The sequence below is a fragment of the Camelus dromedarius genome, chromosome 15, assembly GCF_036321535.1.
Source record: "Camelus dromedarius isolate mCamDro1 chromosome 15, mCamDro1.pat, whole genome shotgun sequence".
In the NCBI taxonomy this organism is placed as follows: domain Eukaryota; kingdom Metazoa; phylum Chordata; class Mammalia; order Artiodactyla; family Camelidae; genus Camelus; species Camelus dromedarius.
In genome coordinates this window covers 47,633,260-47,648,891 of record NC_087450.1, presented here as the reverse complement: position 1 = coordinate 47,648,891, position 15,632 = coordinate 47,633,260, and the positions used below count along the sequence as shown (strand labels likewise).

The 15,632-nt window shown below is 38.7% G+C and overlaps 1 protein-coding gene across 1 annotated transcript; it reads right to left on the bottom strand.

Moving 5' to 3' along the window:
- Window positions 1–11,542: 11,542 nt before the first annotated feature.
- Window positions 11,543–15,459, bottom strand: PFN4 (profilin family member 4). The gene is made up of 4 exons (XM_010992943.2): window positions 15,343–15,459; window positions 14,832–14,969; window positions 13,914–14,019; window positions 11,543–11,627 (listed from the first exon to the last, which is right to left on the bottom strand). The coding sequence occupies exons 1-4, from the start codon at window positions 15,457–15,459 to the stop codon at window positions 11,599–11,601; spliced, it is 390 nt and encodes a 129-aa protein (XP_010991245.1). The 3' UTR covers window positions 11,543–11,598.
- Between the last annotated feature and the right edge of the window lie 173 nt (window positions 15,460–15,632).

Sequence of the window (15,632 nt, the reverse complement as noted above, 5' to 3'; positions counted from 1 at the left end):
TGCTCCTGGTTAAAAACCACTGCATTAGAAGAATTATACATGTATGTGCACCTGCACAAAAATAGGTAACTTTTTCTTTTTGTTGCAGCGACATAATTTTACCACCTCTTCACATGCCTTCTTTTATTTGATCATCATAATACTTTACTAAAAAGGAACTGAGAATTAGAAAGATTAATTTGGTTTCAAAGGGTACATCACTGGTGAGTTATCAGAGCCAGGAATCAAACTCAAATATCCTGGTCTCTGTATAGGGCTCTATAATAGAAAGAAAGGCTGCCCAGGGCAACAGTTTCTCCTATCAATTACAAAACCTCCACTCTCTTTATTTACTTCCCTCTGCTGAGCACACCTCTTACAAGAAGGTTACCCAAATTATCTGTTTTTATAAGGCCCATTTTCCAAAAATGCTTGTCAGCTACTATCCCTCCTCCTGCCATCTGTGTCAAAGCCATTATTACAAAAAAAAGGGACAGAAGCCAAACAATGTACTCAGAGAGAAAGTCCTTGTGAGGCCTTTTCTGGAAACTGTGTGGTGAATATTTCTTGCTGCTTTCATGGATAGGCTCTAATTCTCAGAAGGACCATGTCACAGGGAGGGCAGGAAACCTCTGCTGTTGGCTCCCTGGTGATTAAAGAATAAAATCCAAACTTGGTAGCCTGGCACTTAAAGTCATATTCTGTCTCTCTTCTCCAGAAAAAACCTGCTCATCTTTCAGGGCCCTGCTTATGCATCTCCTCTGAGGATTCTCCAGAAGGCATTTTCTCTCCCTCACCCTCACCCCTTTGGTTTAGGTAAGAACCAAATCTGAAGAATAATATCAGAGTTTTCTGATAAGCAATGGAAAACAATGGACCCTGGGAAAAAGCTTGACTTATAGAGATTTATAGGAAAGTGAATATTTCATAAGAGTGTTTGCCAAGTCTCTAGCCCACAAGGGACTCAGATGGAGCTTCATAGATGGGCGGAGTCCTCCTTGCTCCTGAGAGTGGTCAAGTACAGGGGTGTCAAAAAAACAAGGAGTCTTCTTGCCATCTTATATACCCCCAGCCTACAAAGATAGAGACCACTTCCCCTTTCATTGGTCTGCCATAGTAATTTAGGCTGTTCCAACAATCAAAAAATAATTTAATGGGAGCCAGCAGCCAGTCAAGATCTGTCAGAATGAATGAAATATATGCCCAGCAAAATAGAGCAGCTACAGGAAACAAATGAAAACTTGAATTTAAAAAACAGTTGAAAAGATTCAGGAGTACTACAAAAATATTTCTAGAATTAAAAAAAAAAGATTTCCCAATTAAACAATTCAGTAAATGATGTTTTGAAGGGGATGGTCATTATTGAGACCTGAATTAGTGGTTTAGAAGATTAAGGTCACAAGATATGTCAGGCAACACAGCAAAACCCTAAAGAGATGAGCATTCATAAAAGGGTAAGAGATTTGGAGAATAAATTCTGGAGACCTCACCATGAAAATAACAGGAGTTTTAGAAAGAGGAGGACACTATATATAAAATAGATAAACAGGTTTCTTCTGTATAGCACAGGGAATTATATTCAATACCTTGTAGTAACCTATATATGAAATATATGTATGTATATTATATATGTATCTATATGTATGACTGAAACAGTATGCTATACACCTGAAATTGCCACAACATTGTAAACTGACTACACTTCAATAAATAAAATAAATAAAGAAATTTTTTTAAAAAGAAAGGAGGAGAAATGGATGAAGATGACACAATAGTTAAACAAGTGATAAAATAAAAATTGCCTAAACTGTAGCAGATTCTACAAATTGAAATGGTTCGTGGATTTAAAGGATGGGTTGACTGAAAAAAACCACATATCTGTATTTTGTAAAATTCAGGAGATTGAGGTATAGCTCAGTGGTAGAGCACTTGCCTAGCATGCATGAGGTCCTGGGTTCAATCTCCAGTATCTCCATTAAATAAATAAATGAATAAACCTGATTACCTTACCCCCAAAACAAAACAACAACAAAACAAAGCAAAACAGAAACCTATGGCTATATGCTGTGAAATTCTTAGTTCTATAGATTTCCAAGTAAAAAGAATAAGTTGCGTACAAAAGATTAAGAAATCAAAATGGCATCAGGTTTCCATCTGCAATCTGGAAGCTAGAAGAGTAGACTTACCATCTACTGACCAGAGGGAAAGGACTGCAACCCAATAATCCTGTATCCAGCTAAGTCAGGTATTTTTTTCAATTTGTCAGGGCTAAAATACATATATATTTGAGAATATGCAAGAGTTCAGAAACACATCACCCAGAGCCAGAAAGAGAAAGAAAAACGCCATATGATATCACTTATTTGTGGAATCTAAAAAAAGGGACACAAATGGAGTACTTACTATTTATAAGTGTAAGCACATTTGACTGTCAAAAAAAAAAAAAAAAAAAAAAGAGAAACACATCACCCGGATCCACCTGTCAATACTTGAGTCAAGGCTCTAACCAAATAACAGCAGATGGAGAAGAAACAGTTGTAAACAACAAACTTTGCAAAATATATAGAATTAAACTGATTAGATTAAAATTCATAGTGGATAAGGGTGGATGGGGAGTATATATGAATGCTAAATAAGAACTTTTAAAATGTAAGAAATTACTGTGAGGGCAGTTCTAAATAATAATCAAGCACTCACTGTACTAAAATGTCTCTGCAAAACTCGAAGTTGAAAGATGCTAACGATCTTACCTCACTGGTGAATGCCTTGGTGGGGAACACTTCCAAGGGAGGAGGGGATACAATCTTAAGGGAAAATAAGTTATATTTAGGAGAAATGTATCTGATTATGAAAGTTGGGAAATGAACAAGAGAACATCCAAATTATCAAGGTGGGGAAGTGGAAATGGTAGCCACTTAATAAAGCTGGCAAAGGAAATAAAAGGAAAAAGAGAAAAATGTTTAATAATAAAATGAAAAATAAAATCAAAAGCATAGCAATCATTACAATAAATTTAAACAGATAAATTCTCCTATTATGAGTCAGAGATTGCCAGATGACTTTAAAAAGGTAAGATCTGTAAGGAAGATATAAAAATTATGAGCCTGAATGCATAAAACAATAAAGCTAAATTAGAAATTCAAAGATAAATGGACAGAAGTGTAATCATAGTGGAAGAATTTAGTAAATCCCTTTCAGAATTTGAGTGATATAATAGAAAAAAATCAATGACACAGAAGAATTGGGTAGTGCAATCAGTAAACTTGATTTAATAAACCTTGCAAATAGAGTATGTCTATTTTAGGTCCATCGAACATTTATAAAATTAATTAAGTACTTGTCACCAAAGAAAAACCTTAACAAATTTTAGAAAGCAAGAATTTTACAGGCCTTATTTTCTCAATCATATGTTGATAAAATTAGGAATAAATGATAAAAAGAGGATACTTTGACCACCTCAGAAATCCCTTAAGTATTTGGAAGAAACACATCCTAAGATAACCTTTGGATCAAAGTGGGTACTACAAGGGAAATTAAAAGGAGGTGAGGGAGAATTACAAACTATGTAGAAATAAACCAAAGGAGAATAATCTTAAATATGTTTGAAATGTGCTCAATATTAAAGAAGAAACATGAAAAATGAAGAAACTAGATATTCTTAAGTTAGCAAAGTAACACAAAATAAACAAAAATAAACTGAAAAAAAGAATGAAAATAAGAGCTGACATAAGTAAAATAGAAAACAAATAAACAAAACGATAGTCAAGATAAATAAATCCAGAGGCTAATTCTTTATAAAAACCAATAACAGATGAACTCTATTGTGAGTTGGATTCAGGGAATAAGAGAGAAAGTATGAAAGATTTGGAATGAGAAAGGAGATATAACTACAGATACAGGAGTAGTTTAAAGAAGAATAAATTCAAATTACACATAACTTTATGGCAACAAATCTTCAACCCTAGAGAAAATGGAGGATTTTCCAGCAAAATTACTTCTCCCAATGGGAGGTGTGTTTTCCCCTCACCCCATTGATGTGCTTGGCCCTGTGACTTGCTTTGGCCAGTGGGATGGGGCACAAGTGACAAGGACATGGTCATTTTCCGTCAGCCTTCTTGGCCTCCTACCGTCCACAGGTGGTGTCCTTCAGCTTGTCTCAGGATGACGAAACGTACAGAGCAGACCTGAACCCAAACTACTGTCTGGGACTAAGCCCAGGAGAGCCCAGCAGGGCCCTGCATAGCCGTAAGCGAGCAAGAAATAAACAGTTGTTGTTATAAACTGTTAAGATTTTGAAGTAGTTTATTTTTGTAGCAAAGGTTGATTAATAAAGACAAAAATTTCTTTTAAAAATTAGCAAATGGAATTTAGCAATTTATCAAAAGTAATGTACTATATGAGTATACATATAAAATCAGTATTAGGAAATCTGTCACTACAACTCTAAGATCAACAAATTGGAGGAGAAAGCATCAGCCCTTGCCAGCCTGTGGTGGGCAGAGAAGAGGCAGTACAGGCTGTGGGTGGAGGATGAAGAAGTTGAGGGAGCCCAAGGGACCCCACAATAGCCCTCCAGGCTGAGGGTGTCTGATAGGGTAGAGCTCCTATCAGAGCTGGGGGACAGGTCACAATACATGGATGTGGCTGTGCTCACTGGAGGCTTGCAGCTTCCCAAAGAGGCAAGTTATGAGGTCTGTTTTCAGATGGGGAAACTGAGAGTCAGAGGGGTAAATGCCTTCTAGGGTCACAGAGCTTGTCAGTACAGAGCAGTTGCTGGAACCCAGGACTCGAGTCAGGCTGTCTCATCAGCACTTTCACCTGAAGGCTTCATTGAAGGGGAAGGAAAAAGGACAAGTGGAGGGAAGGAAGGACATGGAAATAGCTGGGCCAAACAGGAGGGAGAAGAAGGTATTGCTACAAAGTTGTAGAGGAACTTATGAGGTTTCCCTTGGTGCAACACACACTTTCTCCATCTCTGGGTGCGTGGACTTCCCAAAGGATCAGCAAAGAGGTCTGCTGGAAGCCCCACAAACATCCCCTGCCCCAACCCCTTTGTTTTGGTCAAAATATAAATTTTGGGATTGGGTGGTGATTTTCAGATGACTGGTTGCAATGGCAATATTACGCAGTCCTCCACATCTCTGGCCTCTTAAGCGTCTCCTCAAAGGATCATGTTTAAGCAGGACAAGCAAGATCTGTGCTGGCATGGGGTGGAAGCATGTGTCCCAGAAACTCAAATGTTGTAAGGGCACAGCTGCTGCTTATCCTGAAAATTAAATGGGAGTGGGGAGTAATCTCTGCCAGATGTCCAGTGGGCTCCTAGTACCTCTAAAGGGTCCTGTGCAGTTCTGCTGAGTTACCTTAAAACAGCAGCTTCTCTGGTAACTCAAGCCCAAACTTGGGCAGCCCGGCAGCTCAGTGATAACTCATGGTTCTGAAACTGTGTAAGGGCTGACACTCCCTGGAGGAGCTGGGCCAGTTCACTTCTGGGTACCATGCCAGTCTGTGCTTGCAGGACTTTCTCTGGGCTCTTCCTCCTCTCTCTCCATGAGCACCCCACCCTGAGAATGGTGGGGCAGATCCCAGGAGTAGGGACTCAGGAAGTCTCTAGGAGAGGGAAAGGCTTGGAGTAAGCTTAGTGGAGCTGCCTCTTTGGTTACCTGCCCTGGCCATTTTCCTGGGCAGCCATCCATATGGCCCAGGGCCCAAGACATTTCTTATTCCAAGCAGTGGTCTTCACACTTTTTTATTCTCAAACAGACAAAAAGCATTTTCAAAAACTATGTGTCCTTTCTTAAATATTCAAATTGATATCTAAAATATTTCATCTTAAATTTAAGTAGTGCAAAAGATATGACTTCTGGTCATAAATACTGACGTTAAAAACTCTTTTGTCAGGCTTTTAAATGTATCAAGTGGAATACAGATTTAAGAGCAATTTGTTAATATAATCATCCACTAAAAACTACCCAATTTATTCTTTAACAGCTGTTTTAAAATTTCATTTTTATTCTAATACTTATATCTTCATTTTATATAAGAATTATATCCTGCTATATTTTATGCTTTATTGATCATTCTCATTTGCAGCAAATAAATATATGTAACCTGACATTAATGTAAGAATTTACTTTCTGTGACCATAGGGCTATAAGTGTTAGACTTCTGGATTTAATTATCATTATAATATTAATGAATAATTGATCAAAAACATTATTTTGAATGATTTTAATGTTATTTAAAGTATTATTTTAACTATTAATAATTATAGAACATAAAAAGTAAAATTTTATTGGACCATTGGTGGGCCTGAATTTTTCCAAATAATTACTATATCTGTGAATGAGTGTTAATTATTGCTAGGATGAAACTGGGCTCAACATTAATCTCTATTTTTCATTTTTATGGACAAGCTGTGAGAAACTTAATTTGCATAAATAAGATGGGAAAAAAGAGATTTCATTATAGGAATGTCAGCCAGTTGTTTGAATACCTTTGAGTTATATGATAGAAACCATATAATGATCTATCATCAAAAATTATTTTCAGTGATCTATTAGTTGGCAACTTAATTGTGTTGAAAGCAAAGATTTGGAAACCACTCAACCTGTAAAGGATTAGTTATCCAATAATAAGTGTCATTCCAGTTCTCAGTTTCTGGGGTTATACCAACAAAGGTTTGCAAAGATTTATCAAGTGATTATTAATTATATCTGCTGCTTTTTCACTTAGAGGCACCTTGTTTAAATTGATATACTCAGGAGGATATGGAAAGGAAAAATGTTAATCCCAATACACTTTTGCTAAGACAGTTTTTTGACTATATCCTTTTACTGTATCATGTGCTGTAGGTATATTTTTATTAACATCTTGGAGCTGTAGACTTAACCCACTTATGAAAAATATCAGTGGCAAAGCCGGCCATCATTGTTAAACTAATCAGCCAAATCAAATTACTTTCTGTTAGAAAAAGTTTCTCATTTTTCAAGTAATCGTGTTAATTCATGTCCTCATGACAGCTGTTTTGCTTCTGAATTTTAAGGGACATAGAGAAGACATGGAGTCTTCCTCTCCTAAGGAATTAAGATACAAAGATTTTCACTATTTCTCAGTGATACTCTTTTTGCTTTATTTTCATGGAACTCTTCTCATATGATGTATTTTTGACAATAGAGGATGGAAGAGGTCATTAAATTTGAGAATATTTAGAAATTTCCTTTCCTTTGGCACTCTGCAGTTCTTATACTCCAAGCCAAGCATCACAGAAAGCTGGGGCTGGATGACAGTAGGACTTTCTTTTGTAGAAAGTTTATTAGGCAGTTGGGGAGGGGAGGTGGAGAAGAAGAACTAGCATTAATTCTCAATCATAGCAGGTAAATTTAGGAAAGTGTGTATGGAAGTTGAGGATCTGGAAAAAATGAACCCCTTAAATCCACTCATGCCTGTATGTGCCATTGTGAACCATGGGGCACAAATTTCCCTTGTCTGGAGACCTCTGTTTCAGATCATCTGCTCCCTGGACACCTGCACAGGTACTGTGTAGCTGTCATCAAAAGGTCACTTTTATGGGTCTCTTTGAGTAGCTGAGCCCAGCTGGAACTTTGCAGTGGGAATTATAGGATGAAATTATAGGGCTGTCTTAAATAGGAGGGCTCCAGACACTGAGGCAGTGCTTTGATGAGACTTATGAAAAAGGCTCCCATTAGGCACCCAGCAGTGCAGTGTGTGTGTGTCTGGCAAATGCTGGTGAGTAGCCAAGAGGTTTCATAATGGCCTTCAGTATTTCAGGTATCACCATGATCCAGGGGCAAACCTTCTGCCTTGCAGGCTCAAAAACCCCAGTTTGTCAACATGTGGAGAGTGGGTATATAGTCCACATAACTAAGTTGTAAAGTTCAGATGTCAATGTGCTAATTTACAAGGAGAAATCATTGGCATGAGGTCTGACCCCAAAATCAATAGGTAGATCTACATGGAAAGTGAAATGGTGAGCAAAGACTCAGGACAAGATGAGATGATTGAGATGAATTGAATGCTTACTACTAAATCTGGCTAAGATAGAACATACAGCCACCTATATACCATGGTAAAATCTTGCCATTAAGACCAGAAGTGATATAGTAAATATGTATTTAGTCTTTGTACCTGTTTTCTGGCACAGAGCTTTGAAACTCCTGGGATTTCCTGAGTGATAGGAGTGTGTTTTGTTATTCATGCTAATGAGATAACTCATGGTGGGGAGTGAAGGGCTACATAGCTTCAGGATGGGGCCAGTCACTAGAGGATTAGATTAGAGGGTTGAAATTTTTAGCTTCAACCCCTGATCTCTGGGGAGGGGAGAGGGACCAGAGATTAAGTTCAATCATGTGGCCAGTGACTTAATCAATCATGCCTACTAATGAAACCCCAAATAGAAACTCTAGAATGAGGTTTGGAGAGCTACCTGGTTGGTGAATTGATATTCTGGGAGGGTGGTTCACCAAAGCATGGAAGCTCTGAGCCCCTGTGCCCTACCTCCAGGACCCTGCCCTAAGTATTTCTTCCACTTGGCTGTTCCTGAATTGTATTCTTTATAATAAAACTGTAATCATAAGTATAGCACTTTCTTGAGTTCATTGAGTCATTCTAGCAAATTATCAAACCAAAGTGGGGTCAAAGGAACCCTCAAATTTGTAACCAAGTCAGAAGTCTGAGTAGTCTGGGGACCCAGGAGTTGTGGCTGACATTTGAAATGAAGGCAGTCTTATGGATCTGAGCGCCTTAGTCTGTGGGGTCTGCATTAATTCCAGGTAGTTAGTGTCAAATGGGATTGAATTGTAGGACATCAGTTGGTGTCAGAGTTGCTGCTAGAAAATACCAGACAACTTGAATTGTTTGCTCAAGGTTCCTCCCATCTTGAACAGCCCAGCCAGCATTTGCTCCAGGGACTCCTTGTCTAGGCTTCCCTGGCTGATCAGCTTCCACTTCCTATGGTTACACATTCCTTCTACACATATCATTAGGTTCAGATGTTCAAGTGTTGTGGGCCTGAGCACCATTTTTTGCATGCTTCTGCTCTAGTCCATTTTGTTTTGATGATACAGCATAATGTTAACCCAGAGCATTAATAGCCCAGCCTTCTGTTTAGCTCTTGGCCTTGGCATGCATGGCCTCCTCTGGAGTTGTACCTAGAAGTCCCCAAATGCTTCCTGGCTTATCCTGTAAACCTCATGAGTGTCTCTGTATTGTACATCTCTGTATTCTACAGGAGCAACTGTCCAGTGTCACTATGATTTAGCACTATCTGGATTCAAATAGTAACCTGCCTCTCTGGTCTCTGACTCAGCCAGTTTAACTGGCTGCATTTCCTCTCATTCTCATTTATTGGGGCACTTGGGAAGACAGCCTCAGCCCCAATCCCACAAGCATAGGAAACTGATGAGTTAGAGCTGAATTACATACACCTTCCTCCCTTCCCCCCCCCAAAACTCCCTCCCAATTACCTTTTATAAACCATATAAAACTCCTTCTGTGTTAACAAAACAACAAAAACTCCAGAGAGCTATAAATTTGCTCTGAAATTCTACTTTCAGACCTAAGGAAATCATGAGACACAAAGAATTATGTACAAGTTATAAACTACAATGTTATTTATGAAGTGCAAAAGTGGAAATAACCTAAATATCATGTGATATGCAATGATTAAAAATATTTTCTGAGCAATTTTAGTGATATTCAAGGCTTCATAAATGAAAGTGAACAGAGTGGGTTGTCAACCATATGTATTGCTGATCTAGGTTAGGTTAAAATGTATATATTATGAACACTGAAAAAAAGCCTGGAAGAAAATAAAAAGTATCAACATTAGTTTTCATTTAATGTGAAATTATGAGTAACTTACTTTCTCAAGTTTAGGTATAAGTGTGTATTACTTTGTGTATACCACAGCACTGCTTGATGGCCTGTGTGACCCTGAAGAAAGTCGCCTTTTCTCCTTAGGCCTCATTCACCTTTGCAGTTTCATTTATCAATCTCCCATATATACTACTTTCTAGCCACATTGAACTTCTTACCATTCTTTTCACACAACAGGAATTTGCATATCCTGTTTCTTAGACCTGGAATGCTTTTCATTCTCTTCTATCTTTACTTATTCTTCCAGAGTCACTTCAAATATATTTGCAGGCTCCTGAATGAAGAGCTGGTTGCCTCAGGCTTTGTGCTTTATAGTTCTCTTTTTATATCTGTTACAGCATTTATCGTCTGGTAATGGACTCATTTGTAAATTTGTTTTCCCAACTAGCTTGTAATCCCATCTGGGGTGGGATACATATATTATTTACTTTTGTATCACCAGTACTTAGCACACAGTAGGCTACTCAATGAATGCTACATAAGTGAATTTTAAATGCTTTTTTACCTCTTGTTCAAAAAAGAATCAAGCATCTGAACAGATAAATGAATGTATGGACTAGTGGTAAGGTTGACCACCAAGAATAAATCTATAGTTCTTGACAACTAAGCTCAGAAAAGAAGTAGTATTGAAAGGCTATTACACAAAGCCTGAAAATGGGAGAATTTTATAAACACTAATAAGAGACACCTTGCCCAAGACAGCATGCTTTTAGAATTCAAAAACTGCATGATCATGTCAAAAATTGCCAGTGGTCTGTGGTATTCCCTCCCCAGGGACACTTGGAGGGTGTACCAACCAGGCTGGCCTAAGGTTGCTATTAGGAGAGAGAAAGAGGCACATGTCCAGGAAGGATCAGGGCAGAATCCTGAATTTTTGAAATAGGTTATATAACTCTCCCCCCATATTGTTCCAGTCATCACCTAGGAGGTGGCCAAGAGGAGATGAACTCTTTCTGGGGAAGGTTGCATTCACTGACCATACTAAGTTTTGTGGACTACAAGGAAGTGAGGGAGATGGAGTCAAAAATCTTTTTGAGTTGATTTTTGAAAAGGTCTTTCCAATGCTTAACAAAATTAGATACCTGCAGATGGTGGGGAATGTGGAATGTTCATCAGATACCTTGACTCCTGGCCCATTGTTGGGTGGCCTTTGCATCAGTTCCCTTTCTCCCCAAGTCCCACAGGGGTGATGTGGACCAGATGGTTGCGACAGTGCAGGGTGAGCTGCACTATAGGACTGGAACATTAGTTCAGGGAATTTACCTTTTTTATAGCAAGTAGTAAGCACGCTGGCTCTTTGTTCTGAAGGGAGACGTTACTTCATTATTCACGGTTGCTTCCTGCAGCATAACCCTGAAATAGCCTGCATGAAGAGTGGTGAGGGCCTTGCATTCTTGGCATACCCAGAAAGATGTGTGGGAATACAAGGGATTCATGGAGGAGTCTCCCAACAGATATGCCCTGTGAAACTATTGGCGCCCTCCCATTCATGCCAATAACCAACACTTAAAAAAAAAAAAAGAAGAACAAGTAAAGTAGATCAAATAATTCCAATTAAAGAAGAGGATCTCTTGAAATAAGAAAAATTGCTTCCTCAGCTCATTCTTCCTTCCAGCATCTTCAGCCTAGTGTTTTTCAGCCACAGCATAGGCATTAGTTTTTTCTTTAAGATCTGTAGTTTTCTTCTAAAATCATTAAGATTGTCTTTGATCATCCTCTGATAACTTAATTTCCTTTTCTTCTTAGATAGTCTCCTGAAAGGCAACAGAACATGGTGATTATTTGTGAACAGTATATTATCACAATATGATTCATTCATTCATTTTTTTTATCCCACACACATTTGTGAGTGACTACCACATGCTGGGCACTGTGCTAAGTACCTGGAGGTACAAGGATGACTGGACAGTTAAGACCTAGTTCCTCCCTCCCTCAGGGAGTTCACTGTCTAGTAAGGGAATATATATATATTCATATATATATATATAATGTATGTATATAATAATATAATTCATATATATAATGTATGTATAATGCTCCTAAAATCCTTCATAATGAGAAGTTTTAATAGTCGTAATTCTGTATTTCCCAAGTTTTCTATAATTATCAAGTATACTTTTTAATAAACATAAATGTAATTAAAAGGAAAACAAGTGAAGGAAATAAGAAGTAAGTGATGAGATATGAGACAGGTAACCGGCTCTGAGTGATGAGATATGAGACAGGTAACCAGCTTCATCCATCCCTCTGAGCATCCAACCACTTCCAAGATAGTCTATCCCTTCCCAGAGCAGTGAGATCTCAGTGGAATGATGTCAGCCTTGTCCTTCTAACTACAACACATTCTTTGGAGTCTTTTGTGGCTTTAAGCACTCTTTAGTGCCAGCCACAGACTCTACATTATAGTGATCATGAAACTTCTCTGGTCTTCTCCACAGGAGACCTGGGGAATTAGCCCTGGGCCCCATCTGATAGGATAGAATCCGGCTTCTTGACAGCTTAATTGCCCATTTTCCTAGCCTTATTTTCTGGACACCTTTAATTAGATAATTAGCCCTGATATAGAAGTCTCTGTTCTGCCTTCTTGCTCCTGCCACACTCTACTGAAACTGAACCTGCCTTAAATCCCAACACCTGCTCAGGAAGGGTCCTTGATGGTTGTACTTGCCTGTTCCTCTCAAGTTGGAGTTCACCCCTTCTGTTAGGTGCTTCCTAAATTGCATCTTACCCATGCTTAGTCCTCTTTGCTCCTAGAATACCTCATTGCCAGCTGTGTAGCATGGTTTATGACAATCCATGCCAGGGAATTATTTATGACAACTGCGAAGGTCTATACATTTGTGTGTGTGTGGGGTGTATAATTTCTGTGATGTAGTTACTTTCTCAATTAATCCTTTAAGATTCAGCTCTTTGAAGCCCTCCCTGATTCTGCTAGGCAGATGTCATTAATTTATTTGTTCATCAAACATGTGTTAATTGCCTACTCATCATTAGACACTGTCTCATCATTAGACACTGGAGATAGGAGGATGATTAAGACAGAATTCTTGCCTTCTAGGGGCTCACAATCTAGGTAGATAAAGGACTGTAAGGTAGATAAAAATATAAAAGTATGCATAAAATAGCACAGTGGAGAGAAACTCAAGTTCTTACTTGGTTTTCAGTGATGATTAGGAATTTGCCAGTTGGATCTGAAAGGGCAAGGACAGAAAGGGAAGGTATTTCAGGCAGACAGGAAAGCATATAGAGAGACATGGAAGGCAGACTTGACTTTAACCTGCTTTGACTTCCTAGCTCATTAGGATAGTGCAGTGGATGTGGAGGTTATCACAGGATTTGCTGAAAGAATGAAAGAATGGCTGCTTTCCTCACTAGCAGAAGTAGAGGCTTCTACTATTTCAAAGGAATGTTCAAAAACTCCAACAGGTTTTTTTTTTTAGAAATTTAAATTTAGATTAAAAAATCTAAACACAAACACAGTTTATCATTTATTAAGCTCAACTCTCAGTAGATAAAATTTCCCAGTTCTACGTTAGATCTTTATTCAAAAACAGACATGGAAGGAGAATGCAGTGGACACCAACAAGTTGACTGCCTGGCTCACAGTAATTTCTTTTTCTGTAAAAGGTCCTTTTATATAGGGTGGCCCCCAACAGCTACATCTCTGCTTTTTCACCCTGCCCTCCCAGATCCCCCAGCTGACTGATATAAGGGTAAACCATATGATGCAGATCAGGGATCTAAAAGAAACTGAGGTAGCATGCAAAGCTTGGCCGTGATACCACCAGGAAAGGAGGCATTTTGCAATGGGATGGAACAAAGCTGATCTTAGACTAGAGAAGAGTTCCAGTAGTGTTCCAGTTTCTGGAATCCATCTCCCCTGTGGCTCAGCTGCACTCCATCCTTCCAGTGGTTTTAAGGAGCCCCAGAATCCTTCTAATAAATTCCTCCTTTCTGCCCTAGCTGATTGGATTGGGTTATCTGCAGTCAGAAGACTTGACTACGGTAGGGAATAAAGACAGGCATTGAGAGAGACTTACCCAGCTTCTCTGTGGCTTCCACACAGACACTAGGATACATGCCCTCAGTGTAAGTTGCCACCAGAAGATACAGCTGGGTCTTCACAACAACGACACCAGTATTTTCCTGGATCAGAATAAAACAGAATGCCGTTCTCTTGGTTCCAATCACAGGACTAGCAGTAATGCTCCAGCCACATTTTTCACCATTTCCTGACTTCTATATTCATAATTTAATTTTGGACTCTCCTTTCTTTTTCTCTAATTTAGTTGTCTTTCCTCAAAAAGTTTCAGACTGCAAGAACAGCATGTATATTTTGAAAAAAGTTTCCCAGTTGATTGTAATATACCCCTATCCCAATGAGAACAACTGATGTCATGGAAAGGAAATACATTTTGGAATTATATAGCTCTGGGCTTGAATCCCAGCCCTCCATTTTCTGCTGTATGATTATGGAAGAGTTATTTATTTAACCTTGTCAAGCCTCAGTTTCCTCACCTGTAAATGAGGCTACTTAATTTTTAATGTGGGTGAAGTGTGCCTAACCCATAATATAGGGCCATCCAGAAATGTGACTCTCATCTCTTTAATTCCTTTAAGGCCACAGAGAACCAAGAGAGGCCTTAAGCACAAGAATGATACCACTTTTTGAAAAAAGAAGAATGTAGAATATGAAGGATGAATTGTAGTGGAGAGGCACAGTTCAGGCAAGGTTCAGGTGATGAATTCTGGAATGAACATTTCTCAAATTTAGGCTTCTCTGTCAGTACCTTCTTTTACATATGCCTTCCTGGCATTAGACTGCTTGCTATCTCAAACACTGCCATTGCAGTCATGGGCTTAGCCTGTTTCAGAGATAGGATCAGGAGGGGCACAGAAAATTGGAGTCAAATTCTTAAGGTTTTTAACCCAGTTGTCTTCAAATCTGGAACACTCACATTCTTAGCATAAAGAGAATACTCATCTGCCCGGATACATTTGTAGTCCTTCTCCTTGAAATACAATCCTTCTCTTCTGGCTATCAAAGGGTTCTTGGCGAATCCATTAACAAGTGTTCGGACATCACGGGGCATTACCTGCAGAGGTTAAATAGACTAGAAGTTGGTATACTGTGGTGGGCTGGTGAAATTTGGGCCAATACCAGTTTTTGTAGGCCTGCAAGCTAAGAATGGTTTTTACATTTTTAAGTAGTTGGGGGGAAAAAAACCCAAAATAATACTTTGTGATGTGTAAAAACTATATGAAATTCAAATTGCAGTGTTCATAAAGTTTTATTGGAGCACAGTCATACCCATTCTTTTATGTATTGCCTATGGCATCTTTCCCATTACAACTGCAGAGTAGTTGTGTAGTTGTGATGGAGACCATAAGGCCCAGAAACCTAAAATATTTACTATGGACCTTTACAGAAAGTTTTAAACTCTTACGCCCAAACTCGTTTTTTCTTACACTGAATCCTGGTGATGCTACACAAAGGCTCCGCTCCTGGAGTTTGATGAGGGCTGCACTGTCCACATGTTTCGTTCCCAGTAGGGTATCTAACAGTAAGTTCTGCAAATGGCTCATGCTTCCTCTGAAAAAGGCAACTGCAGTTGAAATGATCTGCCCTGGCTAGTTTTTAAAAGGCCTGTGAATACAAATATCCTTAAGACACTCTGGACAGTTTTAATGTCAGCACATGCTCTTTGAAAAGATAAAGAGTGAATATGGCGGTCCATCATCTAGCGTCCACCAGTACT